Source organism: Rana temporaria, chromosome 2 (assembly GCF_905171775.1).
Source record: "Rana temporaria chromosome 2, aRanTem1.1, whole genome shotgun sequence".
Taxonomy (NCBI): Eukaryota; Metazoa; Chordata; class Amphibia; order Anura; family Ranidae; genus Rana; species Rana temporaria.
Window position 1 is genome coordinate 372,028,436 of NC_053490.1, and position 19,249 is coordinate 372,047,684.

Here is a 19,249-nt window from a genome sequence, read left to right on the forward strand (position 1 = left end):
TTACCTTTCTCTTATCGAGAAAAGGAAAGCAGCAGGAGAGTAACTATGTGCACTTTTATAATGCAGCACTTTGACTATTTTATCTGCAATCCTCATACTCTGTTCTCAACACTGGGGAGATGCTAGACTTTTGCAAGGTTTTATGCAGCGATGACGTACTTGACTCTCCCTCAACAGTAGAGCCAGCTAATCTGGTGTCAGCTTCCCTGGTGTCTGAGCAATAAGGCTTTGTACTATCCATGCAAAGGATTTAAAAACAGCTGCTGAGCAAGAAGAGTTGCTTAAAAAAACTTGCAAAATAATACACTTTTCAGCAAGAATTTTCCTTAAAAAAAAAAAAAGCACGCCAAGGTTATGAATGCTATAACGCCAACTCACCACCTTTTATTAATACACGTGCATCTCAAAAAACTAGATCATCATCAAAAAGTTCAATTATTTTAGTAATTTAATTAAAAAAGTGAAACTCATATTAAATAGATTAATTACACACAGAGTAATACATTTTAAGCATTTTTCTTTTAACCACTTGCCGAACGGGCCATAGCCAAATGACAGTTACAGCACAGTCAGCAAGCTTTGGGAGAGCGTACTATGATGTAGTCCCAAACTCGCATGCTCCCGGATGTGTCCATGATCGCCGAGCATCACGGATAAACGTCAAGGGCCAATGACAGAGGACCTTTACCACGTGATCACTGCGTCTAATGACGGAGCGATCACTTGTCATCAAACTGCTGCATGTACAGCTCTCTCTCCTCACATGCGATCTGTACAGCATACGAGGCGAGTAGGAAGCCAGTGCAGCAGCGTGAGTGGGCTAGATCTGAAGTGCCCACAGCACTGAACTGTGTCCATTTATGCCCCATACATGCTAAACCATGCCCATCTGTGCCTCATCCATGCCCGATCTGTGCTACATTACTGCTCATCCATGCCTCATCCGTATTAATCCATACCTCACCCGTGACACATCAGTGCTCATCCTTACAGTGCTCCCTGCATGTTGGACCTCTGCATGAGGACAGGTTGTATCACCATACTCAGGAGGAGCAGCAGAATGTATTTTGGGGTGTAATTTTTACTATGTAAATGCTATGTGTTAGAAATATCTTATAAATTGACAAAAATGTGTTTTCATTTTCTAGCCACATCCAAAAACTTGTGGGGAAAAAAAAACCACATGTTCCAAAGACTCATTATGCCTTCTAGATTATGTGTTGGGATGTTTTCCTTCCAAAATTGAGTAATTTTTGGGGTGTTTCTATTGTTCTGGTGCTCCAGGGCCTTCAAAAGTGTAATAGGGAGTCAAGAAATTAAATGTGTAATGTATGTCCCTAGACCACCTGAATGTAGTCAGGCTGTAAAAAAGGCTCGCCATATTTAGGAGAAGCAGAATGTATTTTGGGGTGTAGTTGCAAGTATGCATATGCCATGTGAGAGAAATAACCTGTTAATCTGACAATTTTGTAAAAAAAAAAAAAAAAAATCTTAAATTTTGCCAAGAATTGTGGGAACAAAAATTACAACTTAAAAAAAAAAAATCACCCTGCCTCTTACTAAATACATTGGAATGTCTACTTTCCAAAAAGGGGTAATTTGGGCGTATTTGTACCTTCTTGGCTTGTTAGGGTCTAAAGAAATGATAGGCCGTCAGTAGTACATCAGGTGTGATCAATTTTGAGTCATTGGCACCATAGCTTGTAGACCAACTTTCACAAAGACCAAATCATATACACCGACTTTGGTAATTAAATATATGAAGCAGTATAAGATTTTGGCCAAAATGTATTAAGAAAAACGACTAATTTGCAAAAATGTATTTTCTTACAAAATGCTCGGTCTTTTTTCATTCACAGCACAAAAAATAAAAAACCCAGTGGTGATTAAATACGACCAGAAGAAAGCTCTATTTGTTAAAAAAAAAAAAAAAAAAAAAAATTAATATGGGAACAGAGTTGAATGACTGTGTAATTGTCATTCAAAATGTGAAAGCTGAAAATCCCCCTGGTTAGGAAGGGGGTATAAGTGTCCAGTGGGCAAGTGGTTAATTTTGAGGATTATGGTTTACAGCTAGTGAAAAACCTAAAAGACAGTATCTTAGAAAATTTGAATATTTTCAAAAAGTTCAATATTGTAGACTCATGATGTCGCACTCTAATCAACTAGATAACTAAAAACACCTGAGCTTTTAAATGGTCTCTCAGTCTGGTTCAGTAGGTTACACAATCATGTGGAATACCGCTGACTTGACAGTTGTCCAGAGACAGGTCATTGACACCCTCCATAACGGTAAGTCACAAAAGGTCATTGCTAAAGAAGCTGGCTGTTCACAGAGTGCTGTATCCAAGTAGATTAACCACTTCCCTACCGCTGGACGTCATATGACGCCCTGGACTTTTCGGGGGAGATATATGAATGATGCCTGTAGCTACAGGCATCATTCGGATATCATTATTTGGAGACTGCGATTCTGTACGCTATAAGAATGATCACATCGGTAGTTCCGCCGTTTGATCGTTCTTATAGGCTACGGGGGGGGGGGGGGCGACGACCCCCCATCCGGCCACCATCTGGTGCTTCTCTGGGCTCTCCCGTGCAATCGAGGGCCCGGAGAACGAATCGGCCAGGGCCAGCTCACGACGATAGAGAGTTCTCTACGACCACCGGAGGCCCGGGCACAACATTATGACGTCACACCCGGGTTCCCAGAAGTAAACAAAGCCACGATTGCGGCTGTCAGCATGTGATCTGTAAATTTGATTTGCCCGATCTCATGCTTTCCAGCCTGTTGGAGAGATTTGGGGTCTCATTGACCCCGCATCTCTCCATAAAGAGTACCTGTCACAATTCCTATTACAAGGGATGTTTACATTCCATGTTATAAAAATAAAAGTGACCAACATTTTTTTAGGGGAGATTCACAAGCAGTGGACTATGGCTGGTGTCAGTATTGCATTCCTTGTGCCACTCCTGAACCAGAGACAACATCAGAAGCGTTTTACCTGGGCTAAGGAGAACAAGGACTGGACTGTTGCTCAGTGGTCCAAAGTCCTCTTTTTGGATGAAAGTAAATTTAGCAGTTCATTTGGAAATCAAGGTCTCAGAGTCTGGAGGAAGAGTGGAGAAGAACAGAATCCAAAGAGGTCCAGTGTGAAGTTTCCACAGTTCATGGTGTGAGGAGCCATGTCATCTGCTGATGCTGGTCCACTGTGTTTCATAAAGTCCGAAGTCAGTGCAGTCCTCTACCAGGACATTCTAGAGCACTTTATGCTTCCCTCTGCTGACCAGCTTAACCACTTACCCCCCGGACCATATTGCTGCCCAAAGACCAGAGTACTTTTTGCGATTCGGGACTGCGTCGCTTTAACAGACAATTGCGCGGTCGTGCGACATGGCTCCCAAACAAAATTGGCGTCCTTTTTTTTCCCACAAATAGAGCTTTCTTTTGGTGGTATTTGATCACCTCTGCGGTTTTTAGTTTGTGCGCTATAAACAAAAATAGAGCAACAATTTTGAAAAAAATGAATATTTTTTACATTTTGCTGTAATAAATATCCCTCAAAAATATATAAAAAAACATTTTTTTTCCTCAGTTTAGGCCGATACGTTTTCTTCTACATATTTTTCGTAAAAAAAAAAATCGCAATAAGCGTTTATTGATTGGTTTGCGCAAAAGTTATAGCGTTTACAAAATAGGGGGTATTTTTATGTCATTTTTATTATATTTTTTTTACTAGTAATGGCGGCGATCAGCGATTTTTTTTTTCGGTACTGCGACATTATGGCGGACACTTCGGACACTTTTGACACATTTTTGGGACCATTGGCATTTTTATAGCGATCAGTGCTATAAAAATGCATTGGATTACTATAAAAATGCCACTGGCAGTGAAGGGGTTAACACTAGGGGGCGGGGAAGGGGTTAAGTATGCCTGGGTGTGTTCTTACTGTGGGGGGGGGGGTGGCCTCACTAGGGGAAACACTGATCCTCGGTTCATACATTGTATGAACCGAAGATCAGCATTTCCCCTGCTGACAGGACCGGGAGCTGTGTGTTTACACACACAGCTCCCGGTCCCCGCTCTGTACCAGGCGATCGCGTGTGCCCGGCGGCGATCGCGCCCGCCGGGCACACGCACGGGAGTCGGGGGCGAGCGGGCGGCTCGCGCGCGCCCCCTAGTGGCGGCTGAAAGAGAGGACGTCATATTACGTGCTCTCGCCCAGCAAAGCCACCTTGTGGACGTATAACTGCGGTGCGCGGTCGGCAAGTGGTTAATGAAGATGCTGATTTCTGTATTAAAATTACTTTTTTTATTGGCATTATTTAATATTCGAATTTTCTGAGATACTGAATTTTGGGTTTCGCTAGCTGCAAGCCTTATGCCCTGTACACACGATCGGTTTTCCCATCGCAAAAAGTAAAAATGAGAGCTTTTGGTCGGGAATCCCAACCGTGTGTATGCTCCATCTGACTTTTTTCAACAGAAAAAAAACTGCCGAATAAAGAGAGCAGGTTCTCCATTTTCCCGGCGGAAAAAATGTTCGTCTGTATGGAATTCCGACGGAAAAAAAAAACATGCATGCTCGGAAACAATTCTACGCATTCTCGGAAGGATTGAACCTTTTTCTCGCCTCGTCATAGTATTGTACGTCACCACGTTCTTAACGCTCGAAAGTTCAGTGAACTTTTGTGTGACCGTGTGTATGCAAGACAAGCTTGAGTGTAATTCTGTCGGAAAAACCATCCAACTTCTTTCAGACGGGAAATCCAGTCGTGTATACGGGGCAACAATCTTTAAAATTAAAAAAAAATAAAAAAAGGAAATGCTTAAAACATCTCATTGTGTATAACAAATCTATATAATATAGGAGTTTCACTTTTTGAATTTAATTACTGAAATAAATTACCTTTTTGATAATATAATTTTTTTTGAGATGCACCTTACACATCTAATAAGTAGTATAAAATCTATACATTTAAGTAGCTCATAAGCAGTTCACAAAATGACAAACATCATTTGAAACAGATATCTAGACATGAATTAAAGCTATATTAGACCCAAAACCAAAAAAGTATTATTCTGCAGCTTACTAATCATTAGGTGTAGTGTTTTTTTTCACCTGCTAACCTGCCCAGTAACACACCTCCTGTATTAGTGTGACCCCACTGGAGAAATGAGCATAGAAGGCACAGCAGACAGCAGCATCGCCAGTCTGTGGGGAGTGTTAAATGTATTCGCTAATTAAAGCCAAACTCCAGCATATTTATAATCAGTTACAGCAAACAGTTTTTTTTCCCCTTTTCAGATAAAGGTTTTGCCTGAATAAATAAAAGCTGATCATTTTCATCGATCTGCCTGTGTTAAGTGGTTTGTCTCATCCTTATAAACTGATTTTGCTGGAGAGTTTGTGCTGTGAAAAACATTTTGCTGGCATGATCACCAGATGAAAATAGAATAAAATAAAAAAAAGCAAATACAGCCATCACATCTAAGCATTGGTAAGCTGCAATTTAATAAATGTTTGCTTTTGGGTTTAATACCGCTTTGAAGCACATATACAGTAGAATCATAAAAAAAAAATCTGGAATGGATAATATAAATGACAACTGCCTTTATAGCTTTTTTTTTTTTTAAGTTAAAGTAGAACTACAGGCAAAACTTTTTTATCCCCATTTTGGACAAAGCATGGGAGGGTTATAACCCATTAGATTTTTTTCACCATCTATGTGCCATTGGGGATATTTCCCTTCACTTCCTGTCCCATAGTTAAAACAGGGTGTGAGAGGAAATCCCTGCAAATTAAGCAAATTTCTTCGGGAACCCCCAGGGCACCCGAACTAGTGTACCCATTGGGAGATATCCAGCCTATTAATTTCCTGGGGACAACTCAAAATGTAGGTGTTCTAGTCCCGCTCTACTCCATTCAACACTAAATAAAACATTTTACCTTTAGTTATACGTAAAACATTGAATACGGCAACTCTAAAAATGACAAAATAGATTTCTGCTCAATGAGAGCTCTGTGAAGCTTGCCTGTGACAATGATGCATTGTGGCATGGAGACTTTTTAAGGGTAAAATACACCGACATATACTATCAAATGTGCCACAGACTTAAAGTAGAAGTAAACCCTCCTATTGTTTTCAGTCATGGAAGCTGCCATCTTGGCCTCTGTTTAATCTTCAACTGCCATGATGCTGTACATGTGATCAGTTAGGAAACCAGCCATTGGATGGTTTGACAGTTTGGTTGAGAATTCAACCAGCATGTGTCGGGAATGTAAAAGTTTGAGACTGTTAAATCGATGGCTTTACTTCCGCTTTAAGATCCATAACAACTGTATATTGCAATCTAATTACAGCCAATACACCACCTAAAGGTCCATATAAAATTACCCCCTTGGCTTCAATCTTGATATAGTGGCGTTTAATCTTTCCAAACGTCTACATTGGCTCAATATCAAATTTAGACAAAATTGTTTAAATAAATAAAAAATAAAAAAGTTGCCTAGCTTTAACCCAAGTAATATATGATAAACATGTATATAATGGACAGCACACCAATAGTATGTACTGTACGATATATATATATATATATATATATATATATATATATATATATATATATATATATATATATAAAAAAAGGTTACCAAAGGGCTGTGTGCTGCTAAGCAATACTCCCTGATCCTCTTCTGTGCAGCACCATCTGGTGTCCTTGCATCACTCCGATGAATCATTTCTGCCTGAAATTTCATCAGAAGCTGGGAGCTCAGACTACATGACAATGTAACATCAAAGGGTAGGAAGTAGAGAAATCACTCCTTGCCTAGTCAGGAATATGGCAGGCCTGACATTTCAGCACAAACCCAGGGTAACCTTCATACATTACTTTTATTTTTCAATAAAAATTACATACCTAACATTTCTCTTTTCAATTAACTAGCACGTTGGCAAAAAAGTATCGACTGAAACAAATACATCTCTATTTACAAGTTCTCACTAGACCTTTAGTCTAGGTTTGTCTTCTTGAAGTATATAAAGTTTTAGAAAATGTTCAGCACTGCATAGATTAAAAAATATTAGGTACATCTTGCCGCCAGGTCCTACTTTCTCAACAGTTTGATCAGTAGACCCCATCCCTCGTCCTAGAATCCAGTCCTTCTATTGATCCCCTTTACCCCCAACATCATTGGTAAAAACTCTGGCATTGTGAATTATTCCAACACTCTTGGGTTGCCAACCTGATGGCCTGCACTTACCTATATACCATTACTACCTGAATGTTTTTTTTTTTTCCTGTTTCCCCCCCCCCCCCTTTTTAGAAAAAGAAGAATGCATAAAAAATATAAAAGGTCAATTTCTGAACCTAAAAAATTACTGGGACATCTAAAATTAACCATTGATTGTATGGTCTAAAACATGAATGAAAACATAGGCTTAGCTATCAAATTGATCCCTATACTTACTATGGGAACCTAGGAAAAGACTGTAAACTACCAGTATTTTGGTCAGGTTAGGTTCACTTTAAGAACAGCCATACCAATTGGTATGCAGAATGCTAAAGGTTCCACTAATATGCAATGATTTTCTCCAGGTCCTAGAGAAATTTTAAAGACTGAATAACTAGAATGTCTGTACCCACAGCAGACAACCAATGTGTAGAGAGAGAGGAACATAAACACTTCTAAGATGGGTTGCATTTTTTTTCTGCTGCTGGACTGCTCTACCTATACGGTATAAACTGAAGGCTGTGAATGGTTCAGTGCAAATTTCTGTGTTCATTGGGCTTTGATCTGCTGTATCCGGAATGAAGCATTCACAGGGAGGTCATGTTTGACTTTTATCCTTTTGCATAACAGTTAGGGCAACTTGTTTTAAATCTTGTTTATGACAGTTGCCCAGTGAAGTGCTGAACTGACAACACATTTGCAGTATATGTATTGCATATAAAAGATAATAGGGAACACAGATACAAAGCCATAAGTTACACCATAACATTTTGGATGACCCCTTGAAAGAAGCAGTTTAGAATTTTAGTTCTCTGGGCAAGGCTAATAATAAATAATGGGTAATATTAGTAACAATAATATTAATCACCACACATGCCACATTTATGGGCAACAGCTGAAGTTTTAAAACTTGTAACCAGTAAGCCAGTTAGTATTTGAGATCTGTCCAGTTAATAAGCGATCTGAGCTCAGGTAATTAAATATTTACCAAAATAGTGCCAATACGGTGTTGTGAAAAAGTATTTTCCCCTTCCCGATTTTTTTTTTATTATTTGCACATGTGTCACACTTAAATGATTCAGATCAACAAACAAAATGTTAATACTACACAAAGAAAAAACACGTAAAATACAAAACGCAGTTTTTAACCACTTCGGCCCCAGAAAGTGTTACCCCCTTAATGACCAGGCCATTTTTTGTGATACGGCACTGAGTCGTTTTAACTGGTAATTGCACAGGCATTAGAAGCTGTAGCCAAACAAAATTTATGCCCTTTTTTTGGCGGTATTTCATCACCTCTGCGCTTTTTATTTTTTGCGCTATAAAAAAAAAAAAACTTTTAATTTTGGGAAAAACAACAATATTTTTTACTTTCTGCTATAATACATATCTAAAAAAAAAAAAAAGTAAAAAATTCATTCATCAGTTTATTCAGCTACATATTTTTGGTTAAAAAAAAAAAAAACAATTACAATAAGTATATATTGATTGGTTTGCGCAAAAGTTACAGTGTCTACAAAATAGAGGATAGATTGATGGACTTTTTTAATTTTATGTTTTTTATGTTTGACAAAGTGAAGCACACTAAAAGATCTCAAAAAAACACATCATGCCACGATCTAAAGAAATTGACATGCGTCAGTCTGGAAAGGGTCACAAAGCCATTTCTAAGGCTTTGGGACTCCAAGGAACCATGGTGAGAGCCATTATTCACAAATGGAAAAGGGTTGGAACAGTGGTGAAACTTCCCAGGAGTGGCTAGCCTACTAAAATTAATCCACAAGCACAACAACTCATTCAGGAGGTCATAAAAGAACCCAGAACAACATCTAAAGAACTGCAGGCCTCACTTGCCCCAGTTGAGGCCAGTGTTCATGTTTTAACAATAACAAAAACTGGGCAAAAATGGGATCCATGGGAGAGTTCCAAGGCGAAAGCCACTGCTGACCAAAAAGAACACAAAGGCTCATCTCATATTTTTCAAAAAACATCTTGATTATCCCCAAGACTTTTGGGCAAACATTCTGTGGAGTGATGAAACCAAAGTTGAACTTTTTGCAAGGTGTGCATCCCATCACATTTGGTGTAAAACTAAACACAGCATTTCATAAGAAAAACATCATACCAACAGTCAAACATGGTGGTGGTAGTGTGACGGTCTGGGGCGGTTTTGTAGATTCAGGACCTGCACGACTTACTATAAATTTACAGAACCATGAATTCTGCACTCTACTAGAAAATCCTGAAGGAGAATGTTTGGTCATCAGTTTGTGACCTCAAGCCGTGCATGGGTTATGCAGCAGGGGGTTTAGGGGGCCATTACTTTAGGGCCAAGCAGATTGGACAGCTTTTTTCCCCTTAATAAATGAAATCAATTAACCACTTAAGACCCGGACGATTATGCAGGTAAAGGACCTGGCCAGTTTTTGCGATTCGTCACTGCGTCGCTTTAACTGACAATTGCGCGGTCATGCGACGTGGCTCCTAAACAAAATTGGCGTTAATTTTTTTCCCACAAATGGAGCTATCTTTTGGTGGTATTTGATAACCTCTGCGGTTTTTATTTTTTGCGCTATAAACAAAAATAGAGCAACAATTTTGAAAAGAAATCAATATTTTTTACTTTTTGCTATAATAAATACCCCCAAAAAAAATGTTCTCAGTTTAGGCCGATACGTATTCTTCTACCTATTTTTGGTAAAAAAAAGTAAATAAAAAAAATCCCAATAAGCGTTCATCGATTGGTTTGCGCAAAATTTATAGCGTTTACAAAATAGGGGATAGTTTTATGGCATTTTTATTAATAATTTTTTTTTTTTTTACTACTAATGGCGGCGATCAGCGGTTTTTTCCGTGACTGCGGCATTATGGCGGACACATCGGACAATTTTGACACATTTTTTGGACCATTGTCATTTTCACAGCAAAAAGTGCTATAAAAATGCATTGTTTACTGTGAAAATGACAATTGCAGTTTAGGAGTTAACCACTAGGGGGCGCTGTAGGGGTTATGTGTGACCTTAAATGTGTTTCTAACTGTAGAGGGGCGGGGCTGGACGTGTGACATCACCGATTGCCTTTCCCTATATCAAGGAACAGACAATCAGTGACATTGCCACTGTGAAGAACGGTGGCACACACCTCTCCCCGTTCTTCAGCTCCTGTGACCGATCGCGGGACACACGGCGGCGATCGGGGCCGCGGTAACGGAGCTTCAGACTGGGTCGCAGGCGCGTGACCCACAGCTGGGCACTAAAAGGGGACGTACAGGTTCCTTCCCTGTGCCCAGCCGTGCCATTCTGCCTTAAGTGGTTAAAAACTGCCTTTTGTATTTACTCAGGTTATCTTTGTGTAATATTAAAATTTGTTTGATGATCTGAAAAATGAATTGTGACAAATATGCAAAAAAATAAAAAATCAGGGCAAATACTTTTTCACGGCACTATATATCTCTAAGCTTTTATTAAATCCAGTGAAGGAATCTTATTTCACAGAGAATAGTAGCAAACAAAGTATACTTACATCCCGGTTAGCACCTGCATTCTGTCTCCTCTCAAAGTCTTCATCTTCTTCTGGTGGAGGTTTAGCAGGTGGAGGTGGTCGTTCCTTCTGTGGAACAATTACATGGTGATAAAACAAACCTGCTAACAAAAGGGGTAAATACACACAAAGATATAGAATTACGCTCACCCTTCGTGTTTTTGCAATTTCACGGCACAGAGAGTCCCTATCAGAGGATCGTCCACTGCATATGCTATCCAAAGAGTGGCAGGAGGAGGCGTTATAGAGTGCTTCATAAGGAGACTCCGTCAGCGAGATGCTGTCCAAGTCCAACCGCAAATCCAAGAGTGCTCTCTGCATTCCACCTAAAAAGCAAGTGATTGATTGAAATTTGTGAGGAAACAATCCCCTATATCCCAAACGTTGGATGTATGTCTGCTAAACACTGAGTTAAAAAAAGGATTGATTAGTTCACGGTTACCTGCATGTGAATCTATACAGACAGATGTACTAGGTTTGGCTGCTGGTTCTGGATCTGGATCTTTTGCGGGTTGCCTGGTTGCACTGTGGCCTTGATGACATACAAGATTAAATAAAAGAACATGAGCCAAAAAGATATACACAGCTTGCACTGCAGTTTTTCTCATGTCACTGATATTACACGCACACACACACATAATTTACCTAAAATTTTTTACATATTATAAAAAATGACACAGGATTCATAAAACATTATGGGTTTTATAAAGACAGAGCTTGGATGTTTATCTTCAGGTGCTTCCTCTGGGGCCGTGTGAAAGTTTAAAAGGCATGCACTGCATATTTTTGGTGCGTTAGATTGCCCATTTAAATTAATTGGTAGCATTATATGGTTGGATATTTTTATATTCTCTGCAGCTACATTCTAGCTCTCTACCATCTTCTTGACGATTTCAAAAAATTCATCATATGCCATGTTTTGTACCTACATTTTTATTGAAAAATTATAAAAGTCCACCTTAAACCCGGGACACATTATTCAGACACTAATGTAGCTCGGAACAGGGCTTGAATGGAGGGTGAGGGGGGCACTATGTGTGCCACATTACTATTCTCTTTTGAGTGGCCAAAAGGTGTCCCAGGTCTGTTACAATTCTATAGTGTATACTAAAACAAAAAAATATATATAAAATACTGTGCGCTGCTCAAGTGTTCGGGTTTGGCTTGAAAAAAAAACTGGCAACCCTAATCGTACCCCTGTGCCATGTTGCTCTGTTGTCTTCAGATCCCCCGATAGTCTGGGTTTAGTTGTGGCTTTGAATCATGTGACACTCTGCACATCCCTTCTACAGCAACTTCCTGCAGCAGCTAGAGTCTATAACACTCCTCTTTGTAGTCTTTCAGACTGCACATTATGTAACTTCCCCCACAGCTCTGATGGTGGGTGGGATTGAATACATCCTTTTAGCATTCAGTCCCGCCCAGTCACACCTACAGAGTCCATTGCCTTTAGAATCCCTTTAATTTTCTGACTAAAGTTCCACTTCCTGCTTGTTCCATATTCACTGCACAGAGCAATGGAGTGTGGGTGGGGATAACACAATTCCATTCCTCCCCTTTCACCAACCACATGCAGGCCCAGAAGCACCCACAGTAACCCTTAGACCCGCCCACATCAACTTCCACAGCTACTACAAGGGACTTCCATAGCCTGCCCTGAAACTACAGAGGCTCAACAGATCATAGGACACGTAGCATCAGGACTGGCAAAAAGAAGGAAACAGGAAGTCAGGCAACTCTGAAATTCAGCCAGGAGGAGGAGTGGTATCACAGACAAAGAAAGCTGCTTTATACAGCTAAAGAAGGTAAGTTACACATGCATCTGTTTTGGGGAGGAAAAACTAAATCTACTTATATAGTGTTTCTGTAAAGAACTCAAAAAAGGCTTTGGATTAACTGCACATCTTCACAAATCTCTCACCCTGGATAAGAGATGATATCTGCTGGCTCTTTTGTGAAGGCACCTCTTGTACAACGTCCAGTGCTGTCATTCCCTTGTTATCTGTGATGCTGATATCAATTCCTAGAAATAAAAATGTGAGAAATACAGTAATTTAAAATTAATAATTTGGCCAACTAAATAAATCAGAAACAAAAAAGGAACAGAAGGGTTTTCCAAGCCTATTACACACTCTTCAACCAAGATGTTATGTTCTTGGGAAGAAATCTGCACCAACTTAAAAGAGTGATATTGTGCACGTAACGTGCCGGAACATTAAAAAAAAAAAATCTCTTTAAAATGTCCAAAGCACCAAATTTTTTACTTTTTAGGGTTGAATTGAAAAACACAACATCTAATTGGTTGCTGTGGCCACCTACCTTTTCATCATGACAAGACAAGTTACACATTATATGACTTGTCATTTGCACACCTGTTATCAAATCTACATATCTTTAGGTGTGGAGGGTACAGCTTTGTCCTTTCACAGGGTTGAAGTGTTCACTAGGGAGTAAAAAAAAAAAAAAAGATTTTTTTTTTACTCATCAGTAAAAATCGGTTACCTGGAGTGCAGTACGGGATACAGGCTTCATAAAGGAGTTATAAAGGCAGAAGAGTTTTTATCTCAATGCATTCTATGCATTAAGATAAAAAAAACTTTTGTGTGTAGCACCCCCTAATTACTTACCTGAGCCCCTTCTCTCTCCAGCGATGTCCACGAATGTCTAAGCCGTCCGGGACACTCCTTATTGGCTGAGACACAGCAGCAGCGCCATTGGCTACATCAGTTCCTGTGGCTGTCAAAGTCAGTCAGCCAATCAGGGGAGGGGGCTCCATGTCTGAATGGATACACGGAGCTCTGGCTCGTCTCGGGTGCCGCCATAGAAAGCTGCTGGCTGATGGGGGCATGCGATAGGAGGGAGAGGCCAGGAGCAGCAAAGAGGGACCCAATAAGAGGAGGATCCAGGCTGCTCTGTGCAAAACCACAGAGGCAAGTATAACATGTTTGTTAAAAAAGAAAAAACAAGACTTTGCAATTACTTTAAATCATAATGTCTGAGTTATATGCAGTTACCTTCAAATAACTGGACACCGGCAAAAACAAAGCTGAATGGACATCCCCCCCATTTAACCCCTCCTCCTTCCACATCAGTTTTGTGGCAAGCAATACAGATAGCATAACAGAGGAGAGGGTCCTGTGTCCTGTACTGTAAGCTAAAAAACTGATTTTACTGGTAAGTCAAAGAGAAGTCAAAGAGCATTCCAAGTGATGGACGGGAGACACAGCAAACAGCCAACAATAAAATCCTTTATTAAACCTACTGCACCATGAAGTCCTTTATCCTCTCCTTCTAATCCCACTCATCGTTTGAGCATAAAGAATTTGTTTGAGCACACGGAACGGCATATCTTCCAATCCTGAAGGTCCAAGAAGGGAGCTGAGACACAGCATTGGAGTACTTCCTGGGATCCACGGAATTACAGCCCTCTGAGTGCCCAATAACCCCTTGAGGGTACAACGTTCTGGTAAGCGGCCATCCTATATCTTTTTGGATTTAAATTACCTGCCTGCTGATATCACCATAGGAACAAGTGTTTACGAAGAGTATAAAATCAGCTGCTTTGCGATAGGACTTATTGCACCTACTGCTTTACAACACTTGTGGTTATCTGTCACACAGAGACTTTTTTATTTGTATTTATATTTTCATAATTTTTTTTTTTTCGATGCATTCCATTCACTATGCACATTGGTTAACCATGGCTTTGATGTTATGATAGTAGCGCACTTGTATTCCTTGGGACAGAAAGTTCGGACAATCCAGAAGAGTCAATGGACCACACCTTGTTCAGCAAAATGAGAACCACCAGGATGCCATACTTCTCAATCCTGTGATTTAGGGAAGGGAGAATATGGAGTGCCAAAAAGGCATAGATCACATTGCACTAATCCCATGACATCACCAGAGCATCCACTGCAAAGGTCCAAGGGTAGCTGGACCAGAAAACAAACCTGTGTAGTTTGTTGTTGAATCTGGATGCCAGAAGGTCCACATCTGGCAAGAAGCTTGAAAGATCTCTTGATAGAAAACCCTTTTCTGCAGATTCAGACATGACAACTGAGAAAGTCTGCCTGACAATTTTCCACACCTGGCAAGGCAGACAGGGCTTGAAGGTGAAGCTCTGACTAAAAGAGGATCAAGTTGGCTTCTGATGCCTGCTTGATGACTGGACGCAAGCCGTGGATAAAAAAATATATATATATTTTTTTCCAGTCCAATACTACCAACAGTGAATATAATTAAAAACTGTGTCGTGTAATACCACTCATTTGACATATCAGAGAATGACCCAGTGGGCTTCAATACGTTGGTAGGACCACAGGAAAATTGAGTGTAAGGCTGTTGGAACATATCAAAAAATATAAAAAAAAGCGTATAGGAACCAGTGTGTATCCAAGCATTTTCACTTTTTTCATAATCAAGAGCCAGGGCAGTCTAGGGTGTGCAGTAACAGACACTGCAAAACACTGAAAAGGGAACAAGTGGAGAGAAATCTCAAAAGAAAATGGATTCTTTAATTAGATTGCATGCAGCCAAAAGGCTTGACTGTGGAGATCGACCTTAAAGTGTCTGTAACCCTAAAAAAAAAAAAAGGAATCCTGTTCCCTTATTGCAGATTAAGATTGCTGTTACTGTAATCCGAAGCTCTTCTGTCCCCTTTACCCCCTCTCTCCCTGTCAGCTCTGTGTCTCTGTCTCCTGCTGCCATTAATAGAAAATAAAAAAGATTACAAATGGTCACTGGCAGCCCCTCTATTATATCTAGGCATAACACACAAAGTGTTTTATTAAAACAAAGCTTGTAAATACCTATTTACAGCTATATTTCAGCCGATCACGTGACTCCTGGCCGGTGTCCTGCCGAGAATTGTCCCCCGGCGGATTTTGCCCGATCTGTCCTACGCAGGTACAGCGAACCTCCTGCTTTGTTCTGCGCAGGCGCAGCGGACCTCCGAAAATTGCCTGGACACGGCGCATGCGCAATGAGGGAGCATGGCGTGTGTTATTACTATTATATCGTCTGCAAGGGGGGGCGGGTGTATGAAAAGAAGGGCGGGGTTTTGCACTGTTGATGGGGGAGTTTGTGGCATTCGCCCCTTACACAATATAATTGTAATACACCCGCCCCCCCCTTGCAAAGTGGAGCGAGCATCAGGAGCATGCGGCAACGACTGTCACAATGCCCAGTTTATTGCGCAGGCACAGTCTACAGCTCATGCACAGCTCTTCATGTTCAGTAATTTTCTGCGCTAGAGCGGTGCGCCTGCGCAGTCCAGGGTGGGCATTATCCGCCAGGGGGACACATCTCGGCAGAACACCGGTCTTCCGCTCCAGGGCTACAGCGGGAGGGGCTGAGTGGCCACATGACCTACCCGGCAGACGTCAGAGGGAGATCTGGGCCCCTCCCGCTGTAGCCCTTGATCGGAGTAGGAAACCGTACAGAAGTCACGTGATCGGCCTGAATACAGCTGTAAAAAGGTATTTACAAGCTTTGTTTTAATAAAACACTTACCCTGTTGTGGTATGCCTAAATATAATAGATGTGCATGTTTGAGCGTTTTTCAGCGTGCGTTTGTTTTTGGGATTTTTTTTTAAAACTCATTTACATTAAGCTTACATTAAGCTCTGCAATGTAAAAAAACGCTGATAAAAGCACATTTATGCACGTTTTTGAACACGATTAAAGGTTTTCATACAGGATTTTTGCACTTGCAGTGCACCGTCAGGTGCGGCACACATCAGTAATTGTCATCTTGCACTTTAGAGTTAATTTATATGAAGCTTTTATCACACACACACACACACACACACACACACACACACACACACTATGGCCCGGATTCACAAAGCACTTACGCCGACGTATCTCCAGATACGCCACGTAAGTGTAAGTATGCAACGTCGTATCTATGCGCCGTGCCCATAAACTGAGATGCGCCTGAAAATAGGTTTCATCCGACCGACGTAACTTTCCTACGCCGTCGTATCGTGGGCGCATATTTACGCTGGGCGCATTTGCCGCTCCCATAGATTTTCTATGCACATATGCAAATGAGGGAGATATGCCGATTCACGAATGTACTTGCGCCCGGCGCATAATATACGCGGTTTGCGTAAAGTTATTCCCCATATAGGAGGCGCAACTCATGCAAAGGTATGGACCAGGGAAAACAAGCCGTTGTATCTTTTGTCGTTTACGTAGTACGTGAATAGGGCTGGGCGTAGGTTACCTTCACGTCGTAGGCAATGATCCGTCGTAGCTTAGGGAGTAGTTCTGATGTGATTCTGTGCATGCGCACTGGGATGCGTCTACGGGACGGCGCATGTGCCGTACGTTATTCATATCTTTACGACGCTCAATCCATCATTAGCATGGCTCACGCCCACTTTCACCTACGCTGGCTTACGCCGAGGAAACCCAGCGTATCTTTAAGAGCGAGTGCTTTGTGAATCCAGTGCTTGCATCTGTGCACTGCGTCCCGTATATTAGATACGCTACGCCCGCATAAATATGCGCCGATGTATGCGAGTCCGGGTATATATCTATCTATCTATCTATCTAGTGTACAAAGTGAGTAAATCCAACAAAATGTGGTGTTCAATCAACAAAGCTTCATATAAATTAACTCTAAAAGTGCAAGATTACAATTACTGATGTGTGCCGCACCCGACGGTGCACTACAAGTGCAAAAATCATGTAAGAAAACCGTGCATCAAAAATGTGAAAACAGGTAATTATTTTACCAAATATATATAAAATGGCAAACGCAAATAATTCTGTTATTTGGGTGACTCTCAAAGTGCTTAATGTAAATATGTCCTTGCAGCTTTCCAAAGTGACTTGTGCATACATTTTGTCACAACTCCCGTGTAAAAAAGTGAAGTGACACTCGTGCTCCCCCCTTGGTTCCACACTCACCAGATCTCTGCACCCCTACAGGGGTAAAGGGCATGTAGTCAGGTCTGTCTTTGGTCCTGGTTTCCTAGCACCCACTTCGGTCACCTCCTCCGTGGCATGTCAGATCATAGGGTATCCGCATATATATGGACATAAAGAACGGGCACTCAGTGTCAATCCGAATGGGTAGATGTATTATAGCAAATTTTAAATTAAATTATTTAAAAAAGGGGGCATTCCATTTTTTTCCAGATTGGTAAGAAATGGGAACAAGTCCGTAGGGCTGGACAGCGTGCGTTCCACAGACCAGAATACAGAAACCGGAAGTGAAGCGGGAGAATAACAAGCTTTTCGTCATATGATGTTGTCGGAACGACATCGATTGGTATAGTTACCCGTTTTCACATTTTTGATACACGGTTTTCTTACATGTTTTTTGCACTTGCAGTGCACCATCAGGTGAGACACACATCAGCAATTGGAATCTTGCTCTTTAGAGTTATTTTATATGAACTTTGTTGATTAAAACACTGCATCTAAAAAAGTTTTGTTGGATTTACTCACTTTGGGCACTTGCCTTTAATATACAGAGATATATATATATATAGATATATATATATATATATATATATATATATATATATATATATATATATATATACATATATACATATATACACATACATACATACATACACACACACACACACTGCTACCTGCACCTAGCACAATAACATGTAGTTTGATACACCTTTGAGGGTCAGTTTTTTATTAGATGGTGGGCAGCGCCACTTACATCTTTATATATTTCCAACACTGTAATTCACTCGTGGAGTTTTCTAGGGGAGGCAGCAGCCCAGCTCACACCTAAGCGCAGAATTTTATTTATAACAATTCATATGTCTTTCAGAAATGTTTGATCTGGTCGGTATACCTCCTCTGCGGTTTACCTTATCGCTCCCAGAACTCTCTTTCTGCTACCCAGCGGGTTACCTATATCCAGCAGTCCAACAATCAGGGGGGGCACTAATCCAGACAGCCTACACTGCAGTGGCTTGGTGTAGTTAACTGTTCTTGCTAGTTGAATACACTGTTTCCCCTGTAGCGCCCTGCTACTTTCATAGCTGGTGCTGCTTTAAATTTAGAGGGTGGTCAGAGATTTAGTTACTGCTGACAATGTAATTTTGGCCAAATTTGGGCTTCTGTTGCAGCCATGGCTGTACTGTGAGTGACCACTATTGCTGCCAGGGGTGCTTGTACCACCCCAGGCCAAGAGTGGCAGCAGTCGAGTCAGGGCGTGTTGGGCATTTTTCCTCATCAGCCAATCAGTGAGGGTTGGTCACTTCGCTGTGCATGCTGGGGGACTTAAGGAAGCCGTCCGATAAAAAACCCGTCTGGGGGAATACTGAGCACGAGGCTGGTATCTCAGGAGAGGCCTTAGACTTAATCGAAGGAGGCACCATTACTGAGAGGCTGAATGATGGTCGCCTGTCAGTTCTGAATTGACCAAAGTTTATTCAAGAGAGATCCGGGGTGCTTAATCCTGAGTTGAGAAGGATTCTGGACCGAAAAT

At 40.9% G+C, this 19,249-nt stretch overlaps 1 protein-coding gene across 7 annotated transcripts in view; it reads right to left on the minus strand.

The window, feature by feature from the left end:
* ANKS1A (ankyrin repeat and sterile alpha motif domain containing 1A) overlaps positions 1-19,249 on the minus strand; it is a 167,590-nt gene that overhangs the window by 86,866 nt on the left and 61,475 nt on the right. For all 7 annotated transcript variants that reach the window (XM_040337793.1, XM_040337792.1, XM_040337790.1 and 4 more), the window contains 4 exons: positions 12,698-12,799; positions 11,219-11,308; positions 10,927-11,102; positions 10,759-10,845 (listed from right to left, as the gene is read on the minus strand). In XM_040337793.1, the coding sequence (XP_040193727.1) occupies positions 10,759-10,845; positions 10,927-11,102; positions 11,219-11,308; positions 12,698-12,799 (455 nt within the window). The remainder of the gene's footprint in view (positions 1-10,758; positions 10,846-10,926; positions 11,103-11,218; positions 11,309-12,697; positions 12,800-19,249) is intronic.